Source organism: Epinephelus moara, chromosome 13 (genome assembly GCF_006386435.1).
Source record: "Epinephelus moara isolate mb chromosome 13, YSFRI_EMoa_1.0, whole genome shotgun sequence".
NCBI lineage: Eukaryota > Metazoa > Chordata > Actinopteri > Perciformes > Serranidae > Epinephelus > Epinephelus moara.
The window spans coordinates 1,870,021-1,880,864 of NC_065518.1; the positions used below are offsets into that span (position 1 = coordinate 1,870,021).

At 40.6% G+C, this 10,844-nt stretch overlaps 3 protein-coding genes across 3 annotated transcripts in view; 2 read left to right on the forward strand and 1 right to left on the reverse strand.

Moving 5' to 3' along the window:
- The window catches only part of ush1gb (Usher syndrome 1Gb (autosomal recessive)), a 20,086-nt gene extending 10,630 nt beyond the window's left edge, over positions 1 to 9,456 (reverse strand). The window contains exons 1-2 of the mRNA XM_050059443.1: positions 9,363 to 9,456; positions 3,504 to 3,890 (exon numbers count right to left, since the gene is read on the reverse strand). Coding sequence (XP_049915400.1) covers positions 3,504 to 3,667 — 164 coding nt within the window. The 5' untranslated portion in view covers positions 3,668 to 3,890; positions 9,363 to 9,456. The remainder of the gene's footprint in view (positions 1 to 3,503; positions 3,891 to 9,362) is intronic.
- plaub (plasminogen activator, urokinase b) overlaps positions 1 to 10,844 on the forward strand; it is a 396,726-nt gene that overhangs the window by 340,761 nt on the left and 45,121 nt on the right. The gene's annotated exons all lie outside the window — the stretch shown is intronic.
- Positions 9,463 to 10,844, forward strand: part of LOC126399505 (proton channel OTOP3-like) — a 7,604-nt gene continuing 6,222 nt past the window's right edge. Inside the window, exons 1-2 of the mRNA XM_050059519.1 lie at positions 9,463 to 9,964; positions 10,042 to 10,178. Coding sequence (XP_049915476.1) covers positions 9,601 to 9,964; positions 10,042 to 10,178 — 501 coding nt within the window. The 5' untranslated portion in view covers positions 9,463 to 9,600. The remainder of the gene's footprint in view (positions 9,965 to 10,041; positions 10,179 to 10,844) is intronic.

A 10,844-nucleotide genomic window follows, 5' to 3' on the forward strand; every position in this document is an offset into this window, starting at 1 on the left:
CCCCCGAGGCTCGGCTCTCTCTGCGGACAGAATGGTTTTATAGTAAAGGGAGGAGTAAAGGGAGGAGGGCAGGCTTTAGTGTGGACGGTTAGTGACGTCATTCGCCTCGAAAAAGAATCATTCGCCTCCAATGTAATGAAAATCTAAATTCAAGTGTAGTAACCAGGTTTCAAGCTGTAGAGGGCACTCTATACCACATTTTTAAAATAAAATGTAGATTTTCAACAGTTTGCACTAAACTGTCAAGATTTTGAGCAGGATCAGTCAGTAACACTACTATACAACCAGAAACAATGATTATCAGCTGAAAAAAATGGTTTTAGGGTTTAGTTACTCTTTAAAGATCTGAAACAAAAATTTCAACAAATTCAATACTTTAATTTTGTAGTTATTTAAGTTTTTTTTCCATTACTACAGTTAATAATAAATGACCTGTTTTAGCTCATATTGTGCTGTAGTGGCAGAAATTAAATCAAATAAACATGTTGCCTTTGAGGAGCCTGGGATTATTGGCCTTTGGGACATTTGCCTATTTTGTCAAAGTGGTAATCAGCCTCACAAGTTAACTACCTACAGTTGCTATGTTCACTCAGTCGTTAATCATATATTTACTAATTTATTCATGAATTTCTGAACTCTTATATTGTATTTTTTTACAGGACTACTACGTCTGCTGCTTGAGAAGTTTGTTTTATTTTGTTACATCCATTTCAAAAAATTTTAAAATCAGAAAAGTCACTGAGAAAAAATAAAACATTTGCTGTTAAATTAATCTCAGAGCTGCTCGTTACCTTTTGCTGTGAACTCTGATCTGCAGCTCGGCTTCAGTCGTCAACCTTTGCTTCATATCGGCTCTGAGCTGCACCCTCCAGGGTCTGATGTAGGAGGAATATACTCTATCCATCACTGTGACCTTTCCTGTGTGTGCCGTCGCTCCGCAGCATCAAACTCAAACTGCGTCCACTTCACTGCTCGCCTTATAAACCTGCCACCATGACACACTGCTCTGCACCCTGCTGTTAGAGAGCAGGCGCTAAATATCAGGCTGCTCTGTCTCCTAAACCGCAGACAAAAGACTTCTCGATACATCAGCTACGACTTATCTCAGCAGAATATAGACTTACTCCTGAAGCCTTTCATAATTATCTCAGTTTTCTCTTTCATATACGCAGCGTGCACGAGACTCTCAGAGCTCAGATCCTATCATTGAGTTTACAAAGGCTTCTATACTGTGTATCTGTAGCTGCAGCAGCTCTGCTCTATGTAACGGATTAGCCTGAGCCTCATGTGTGAGATTAAATATAACGTTATCATGCTTCACTCATTTTACTCCCTGTGGTGTGTGTTTATGTGTGTGTGTGCACGTGTTTATCCTGCTGTGTGACCTTTCTCTGTAATCAGGCTGTTAAATGTAGCTGCAGCACTGATTACATCAGAGGTGGAGGCAGCAGCAGTGTTTTTATATCCATGCTAATATGAGCAGACACACATCAGTGAGGTGAAGTTATTATACAGCCTACAATATACACGTAGAGGCCACTTTATTAGGGACACCTTGCTGGTACCAGGTTGGACCCCCTTTTAATTCTTGGTTCTCAACAAGGTGCTGAAACATTCCTCAGAGATGTTGGTCCGTATTGACATGATGACATCACACAGTTGATCCATGATGAGAATCTCCCGTTCCAGCACATCCCAAAGGTGCTCTATTGGACTGAGATCTGGTGACTGTGGAGGCCACTGGAGTACAGTGAACTCATTGTCATGTTTGAGATGATGTGAGCTTTGTGACATGGTGCGTTATCCTGCTGGAAGTAGCCATCAGAAGATGGGTACACTGTGGTCATAAAGGGATGGACACGGTCAGCAACAATACTCAGGTAGGCTGTGGTGTTTAAACCATGCTCAGTTGGTACTAAGAAAATCTCCCCCACACCATTACACCACCAGCAGCAGCCTGAAGCGTTGATACAAGGCAGGATGGATCCATGCTTCCATCTGAATGTGGTTTTTCCAATCTTCTATTGTCCAGTTTTGGTGAGAAAACCCGTGTGAATTGTAGCCTCAGTTTCCTGTTGTTAGCTGACAGGAGTGGCACCTGGTGTGGTCTTCTGCTGCTGTAGCCCATCTGCTTCAAGGTTGGACAAGGTGTTGTTGCTTCAGAGATGGTCTTCTGCACACCTTGGTTGGAACCAGTGCTTATTTGACTTCCTGTTGCCTTTCTATCATCTTGAACCAGTCTGGCCATTCTCCTCTGACCTCTGGCATCAACAAGGCATTTTGGCTCACTGGATATTTTCTCTTTTTGGGACCATCCTCTGTAAACCCTAGAGATGGTTGTGCTGAAAATCCCAGTAAATACTCAGACCAGCCCGTCTGGCACCAACAACCATGCCACGTTCAAAGTCACTTCAATCACCTTTCTTCATCATTCTGATGCTCCGTGTGAACTTCAGCAGCTCGTCTTCATCATGTCTACATGGCTGATTAGCTATTTTAGTTGACGAGCAGTTGAACAGGTGTACCTAATAAAGTGACCGGTGAGTGTATACAGTGTTTACACCCCTGGTCACGGCCACTGTAGGTAATGTTTGTCTTTGTGAAGCTGAAGGATTTAATAAGTTCCCATCAGTAATAAGGGACTGTTCATTATTTATGAGGAGGTAGTGCAAAAACAAGGAGAGGAATGTCAAATACTTTTTTAAGCATTGGGGGATGTGTGTTTTATTTTGGGTTAGGGGAGGGGCACACAACTTTAATGTATTTTTTTTTTAAATTATTTCACTGGTGATTTTTAAAAAGAAACATGGCGACCAAATCTGAGTTTAAAATAGTTATATTTAATCAAAATCAGGGTCTTATTTTGAGCTCCAGAATTTTCCATTTTTACGTTTCAAACATTAAAGGGAAAGTTTTAAAAATCAAACAGCTAATCTATGGTGGAGGGAGGGTCGTGCATTTCCTGTCACTTCAGGAGGCTGAAGCAAAAATATCTGTAGCTTTGGGGAGGGTCAAAATACAAAAAACAAACAAACAAAAACAAAGAAAAAACAATGCCACACCTCGGCCACCAGCCTCCTCTGATTAGTAAAGAACAGTCCCTAACACATGTCATAATAACAAATGCTAATCTGGAGCATCTGTCTTATTGTAAAATTATATACTTAACATTTTTCTATTTACATAATAATCAGCTGTGACTTTATTATATTTTCTTCATGTATTAGTTTGTTCAAAGTTTCATATTTTAAGTTTTCTTCTTGAAATAAACGAGATGTTTTTGACTGAAATAAGAAAAAATCACTTATTTCCAGTAAAATTTTTACTTTAAACAAAAAAAAAAAAAGTCAAATTACTAGAACAAATGTAACCCAGTGACACCAGAGAGAATAAATCTCCTCCAGTGGTTAAATATAAGAAGAGAAGTTAAATTATTGCAGTTATTAAATGACCACCGGCTGTTACCGGATGACTCGACCCTGTGCCGGGACCCGTGGACTCACCCTCTGCCCACGATGAGCCGGAGCGTCTCCAGGTTTCCGTGATAAGCGGCCCATAAGGTCGGTGTCATCCCGTCCTCGTCCGGTGCGTTCAGGTCCTTCCGTGTGGCCTCCCTCAGCACGTCCAGGTAGCCGTCCCGGGCCGCCCGGTGGTACCGGTCGTTCATGGCGGCGCCCTCGGCTTCGGCAGCCCGGCTCACTCTCGGCTCGGTTCCATGAAGGTCCCGGAGGTTCTCCTCCGTTAGTCAGGCGACTTTCAGTCCGGGACCGAGGCGCGTCCGGGCGGGCTGACGGCCTGCAGAGGCACCGAGCGGGGCGGACAGGACGGTTGCTAGGAGACGAGCACGAGGCGTGCTGGTTGTCAGGAGGGGGCGGGGCTATGATGATGAGCTGGTGTTGTACAGAGACACAAAATATAACACGAAATAAAATAAATTAGAATAGAATAGAATACAAGAAAATAGAACAGAATAAAATAATAAAATAAAATGAAATAGATTGCAATAGAATAAAATAAAATAACATAAATACATTACAATAGAATAAAATAAAATAGAACTGAATAATAATAAAATAAAATAGCATAAAACTAAAAAATTAGAGTAGAATAAAATAAAATAGAGCAGAATAATATAATAAAATTAAATTAAATTAAATAGATTAAAAAAGAATAAAATAAAATAAATTAGAATAGAATAAAATAAAATAACATAAAATAAAATAACATAAATACATTACAATAGAATAAAATAAAATAGAACTGAATAATAAAATAAAATAGCATAAAACTAAAAAATTAGAATAGAATAAAATAACATAGAAAAGAATCAAATAAAATAAATTAGAATATAATATAATAAAATAAAATAGAACTGAATAAAATAATAAAATAAAATAGAATAGAATAAAAAAGAATAAGATAAAATAGAAAAGAATAAAATAAAATAAAAAAGAATAGAATAAAATAAAATAGAATAAAATGTCATACAGAACAACATGATATAGAACAGAAAACAGTAAAGAGATGTACAGTAAAGAGAGTGGATTTTTTTTTAAACTAAACTAAAACTTGATTTTATTTGATCATTGTTTCATCGTAGCCTGGAAATCCAGTGAGCAAATTCAAATTGTGCTCTCGCGAGACTCTGGATTTCCAGGGTAGTTTCATCGTGGTTTCTTCCTGAATTTAAAACTAAAGATAAAAGCCTCAGAGCCTGTCAGGTCTGAACAGGTTAGGTTATTAACTGCTGACATGTTCCAAACTGACTCGTGTGTTAAGCATGTTTGATAAATTTAAAGAAATAAACTGAAAGTAACTGATATGATCAGTCATTTTAAATCCACCTGACTTCACTCATCACGCTCACACATGAGAGAGTTTATGTCAGCTACAACATTTATACAAAAACTAAACCAATAAACTGATTTACATAGTGGTTCTCTGCTGGCTGCAGCTTTGCATGTTGGGTAGCTTTGGCTCCGAGCCTGGACACTCTGCATGAATCTGACTTTAAAGGTCAAGGGTCAGTTCACTCAAATTACAAATAAGGACATTTTCTTGCTTTAGTAGCTCATATCTCATAGACATAAAAACAAAAATAACAAATAACAAATAGCAACACGTCTTTACAGAAAACCTCACAGATTTACATACTTTACACCAAAGACATGAAAACTAATGTGTGAGATTAGTCTGTGTGTATTTCTTGGGTGGGAGCAGTGACCTCCTGGAGTCCTCCTGTAGCATCACATTTATGGAAGTTTGTATTTGACGTTATTGAACACTAGTTAACTGCATGTGGTGAGTAACTGCACCTCACACAGACATTTTTAACAGATCCTGCTGCTGTGGGAATTCCACAAAATTTTGCAAACACACGGGAGGAAAGTCACAAATGTCACATGACCCACAAACTTACAAGAAGCATTACACAAATGTGCAGAACCAGACTCACATGTAAAAATGGATCCACAAAACCTGTCCCATTTTTTTGTGAAATTAAAGTACGTGTTCATAGAGTAAGTTTTGCTCATCTTCAAATCAAATGTAAAAGGACATGTTTGTGGATCATGTGCACATTTGTAGATTGTCTTGTGTGGGTTACAGATAATAAAGTCCAATAAAAACATCTACTTTACAGATGTGAGAGCGGTATCGATCTGCTTATCTAACCCTCTGCAAGAAAGCAAATACACATATTTCCCAAAAGTTGTATCGGTACCTCTTTAAATCAGTCTACCTCCCAAAAACTGTTGGGTAACACACCAAGATTAGTTTATCTCCGTCTCCTGCGTCTTTGAGTGAAAGAGAAATCATTTTTATAGCACCACAGTCATTAAAGTCAGTTTCAAGAGTCTGCTTTAAGATTTCATGCAAACATTTGTCTAAAATGTAAATCACATGGTTTGCATTAGGGAGTGTAGACTGTGGGAAATGGGCTGAAACAAGCAAAACCACTGTGACCCTTGAACTCTCCACACAGGTAAGTTTCAGCTCCTTAACTTTAAATCATACTTTACATTTATTTTCCAAACTGTGTTTTTCAAAATGATTTCAGAACATTCCAGGAAGCCGCTGGCCTCCACTCATTTCTGTGGGTTTGTATAATAATTTAACAGACAGTGACGTATGCACACTGTTTTTGTGTTAATTAAGTTTTCTGTGCAGTTCAAATGCCAGTTACTTCTAAATGTCTGCACATCTTTGACCATGATGAAGCAGACTTGGTGCTCACTGTGACAGAGTTTGTCATGAGTTTACTGATTGTTGTTCATGCAGTAGGGAAATGAATGGAAACCAGCGTCTGTCTGAAACAATAGAAAAAAAAGTCTTTACATTTCTTAAACAAAGCAACATAATGTACAAGAGGTAAATCTGAGATGCACTTTTTTTCAATGAGCTAAAACATGCAAAACCAGCTGCACTCTTGTTTAAACATGAGACTGAAACTAACCTATCAGCTGCAGCAGGTTATCAGCTGTGACGGGACCATTAGCTGCTACTTGAGACACTGCAGCGATAAGACTGTGGTTACATTAATAAGCTTGTTCCTGGTGTAGACTGAACACAAATAGTGAAACTACGTGGCAGAGACGTGGCTGATAAACCCTTTCAAAGTAAAATAACCTCACTGACTTTAAAGGAATACTCCGCTCCCTAAATGTCCATTTTGATATCAGTTACACACCCTGAGTTACGCTGAATTCACGAAGGAAACTTTGGTTTTCTTGCATGCCTCCACGGTGAATAAAGAATCCAAAGCTAGAGAAAATTCTTGATGAATTGAAGTCATTGGGGTCCACGATTAACAGCAGCAGAATTATATCAGAACAACTGTTTACAAACTCATGCAGCATAATCCAAGTCTCATTTATCCAGCCGTATGCTCAGTATCTCCCAAACAGACAGACCTTTATGACAGCGAACTGAAAATACAGTAAAACTTATCCATGCTCTCTTCAAAACGTCTACTGTTACCTCAATCAGGTAATTTGTTTTTTTATTGTGTGACTTTGGTGTTTTGAAAGGGTTAACCTCACACCTGGCTTTTTAATTTAATGGTAAAAGTTTCAATTGAAATTCACTCCCAGGACAGATGCCTCTGCAGCATACATCAAACATACATCAGAACAGTGTGTCGGGTGCTCATGGCGAGCAGGAAACAACAGCATACACAGGAAGGCAACCCAGGCACTTTGAAAATATAGAAAGTGAGTCAGGAAATATTAAAAAGCCTTTACCATAGTGGCTAAATCATTAAAAGAACCAATATGTCGTTCAGCTAGTTTGCTATCTCTGTCAAGTAGCTGTCTGCTAGTCACTCACTCTACAGGTTCTCACTGCCGCGATGCGGAAATGCGGGATGGATTTGCGGAATATTTGCGCAGCGCTTTTCCGCGTTTAAACCATACACACAAGCGCGGTACGGACGCGATGCGGAATTTCCTGTTGTTGTGTTCCAAGTCCGCGCAGTGTGAGCGGGTGTGGGTGAACATGGACGAGAGTAGCAGCAGCAGCGAGCTAGCAGGCTAACGTTTAACAAGCACCAACATCAACTTTCTTTAGCACTTACCACTCTCACTGCAGCCACCAAGCTGGACAATGGATTGCCGGACATTGTCCTTTAATTCATTGTTCATAAAATCATCCTGTCATTTAACAAAAAGGACGGGGTGCTGTGAAACGAGGTTTATCAATCTTTCTCCCATGCCTGGCTGGATTTCGGACTCTCCTGGGTCTGCGTGACTATAAACAAACAATTTCATTGGCCCAGCTGTGTAGTTCCACCAGCGAATTACGCGGGGGTCAAATTCTGGGCGTAAACTTTTTTCACCGCACTAAAGTTCCGCCCCGGTGTGCAAACTTCCATAAGAACCCATTAAATCAACTTTTATATTTTTCCGAGAGAATAATCCGCGCAGATATTCGCCCTCAGTGAGAATGGACTTTACAGCAGGAAACAGCACTTCAAAATAAAAGCTCTGTGCTTAAAATGTACTTTGCTTAAAACTAAAGTGTGTTTTTTTGATAAACTTGACATGTTTGCAAGTCATTTGCGATCCATTCAGAATGGACCCGCAACCCACTTTTAGACCACGACCCACCAGTTGGGAACCACTGCTTTACAGCATCACGTTGACGGATCCTAAAAGCTTCCCTTTGACTGAGTTTCTGTTTTCTGTCACAGATATTTATCGGCTTCAGCTCTGATCAGCTCCAACTGCAAGTTATGGAAAAATAACACCTACGTGGACGTGCTAAATTTAGCCCCTTTGCTGCTGTCGTGCAATGACAGGCCGCTACAAAATACTGTCTGTCTCCGTCCAAGAAGTGCTTGAACATCATTTGAAGTTCTGTCTGCACCGAGTTTAGAGAACGACTGAGATATAAGAAAAAGATTTCACTGGTTTCACTGGCCTCCATGCTGTTTCTACTGTTTACTAACCCGTTTTCCAGCCGTCCATGATGTTGAATGTGAGACACCACAGCTCTGGCAATGGTTAGAGATGCACCGATACCACTTTTTCCTTCCCGATACCGATTCCAATCCCTGAACCTTAGGTATCTGCCGATACCGAGTACCGATCCGATACCAGCGCATAAAATAAAAATGGATGGGATATGNTAGCGTGTGTATGCGTAATGACGTGAGGAATTACGTGGTATCGGATTGGTCATAGGCTGTACTCGCCGATACCCGATACCGCATTTTAGGCAGTATCGGAGGCATTTCCAATACTGGTATCGGTACAACTCTAGCAATGGTAAAGAAGTTTATCGCCTATTTTAATGGGTTTTTCACTCATTCAAGAAACCAACACACAAGCGCTAAATTTGGTTGAAAAAGGGTCCCGCTGATGGAGAAGGCAGTACATCAGCAGCTCCTGTGTTCAGTGAGGTAAAATTACTGATTTTGTCAATGGAGTCTGGCTTTGAGGAGAAGATAGATAGTTGCACTTTATTTTCAGTTCCCCATCAGAAAGATCTGTCTGTTTGGAAAGTACTGAGCAAACAACTGGATAAATGAGGCTTGGATTATACTGCACGAGTTGTAAACAGATGTTTTAATATAGTTTTGCTGTTGTTGAACATGGACCCCAATGACTTCAATTCATCAAGAGGTTTCTCTGTGTTTGGATTCTTTGTTCACCGTGGAGGCGTGTGAGTAAAACAAACTTTTCCTGCAGCATTAAACATGACACAGGGTGACTGATTGATATACAAATGATCATTTTATGGGTGAGGTTTTCCTTGAAGATAAACCAGGCTGTAGATTCTGCTCAGGTCATTTGGGGCTGTGACGCAAACTTTGTTGCCACATCAGGTAAAACAAAGGTCAACATGAAAAGTAAACATGATACCTGTTGGTTTTCCGGTGAAAGGTGTGTTGGTATTAATGCACTGGATCGTGACCACACCTACACCTGTGTGGGAGGGCAAATGAGAGGATTGCTGTCTTTCAGCTGCGTGTCCTCACATGTTGAACGGCAGGATGAAGTCATGAGAGAGAACTCTGCAAACTGAATGGAAGAAGAAAGAAGACGACAGAGAGTGACAGGAAGTGAAGAGTGTTTTTAGAGGAAGAATAAAAAGGTGAACATGGATCTAGATCAGCTGGATTCCTCCCAGAGGACACATGGGAACCCACAAAGTGACGACCCGGTTCAGACCTCAGACCATCACATCCAGGACCCGGAGCAGGACCCGGTGCTGGTTTGGGCTCCCAGTGGGAGGCGTCTGATCTCTGGTCTGCTGGGTCTGAACGTGGTGCTGCTGGGAGCAGCCCTGGTGGCAGGACAGGCTTTTAACCCCAACGGCCTGAAGCACCAGGAGCCCCAGGTGTTCATGCTGCTGCTGATGGGGGTCAGTCTGGTTTGGTTGCTGTGGTACCTGCTGTGGGCCAGGAAGCAGCCCGGCATCTGCCCACATAAAGACCACCACGCCGGGGGAATCACTGTCACTGGTGAGCTGCTGTGTGTTGAAATGTATAACATGATTTGTTTGCACTACATAATGAAACATTTCTCCTCTCTGGTGCAGTCGTCCTCATGCTGTTTGCTGCGTTCAGTCTGCTGCTGTTTATCTTCAGGGCTGGTTATTTGATCAGCATGAGGGAGTGTAAACCTGCTGCCACAGTTCTCTCTCCATTCATCGAGGGCTCTTTTCTCCTGCTACAGGTAATGCTAGTTATACTCTGGCAAAGAGAACAACTCGGCTGAAACAAGAGCAGAAACCAGAACACAAGTCACAGTTTTTAAAGGAACACAGTGATCCTTTGTATATCAATAACTCACCTTGTGTTACACTGAATATGTTGAACTATAATCTCTGCTGGAGGGGAACACTTTCAAGAAAAAAGCCCTGCACCAAAAGAGCGATACAAGAAATCTGTGCTCTCCACATCCTTGCTAACGTCATGGTGATACTGTGTGTTTATGATCTGGTTTAAAGGAATACTCCACGCCAAAAATGATCTATTACTCACCATGTGTTACATTAAATTCCTAAATAAAACTTTGTTTTTCTTTCATGCCTACACAGTGAACGAAGAATCCAAAAAAATAAACGTGAGAAAATTCTTGGTGTAAAAAATTAAAGTCACAGGGGTCCATTTAACAACAGCAAATCTATATCAAAACATCCATTTACAAACTCTCACACAGCTCATACAGTATAATCAGAAGCCCTTTTTAAACAGGAGTTGTGCAAATTAGCAGGAAAGCCCAATCAGTCTTTTTTCAGCATTGGCAGTATAAAAACAAAATCGGGGAGTGCAGCAAAATGCCGCCTACCTACTTTTGTTTATACAGAATGTGCCTTTTTTGGGGCAATGGGGGGCGTGA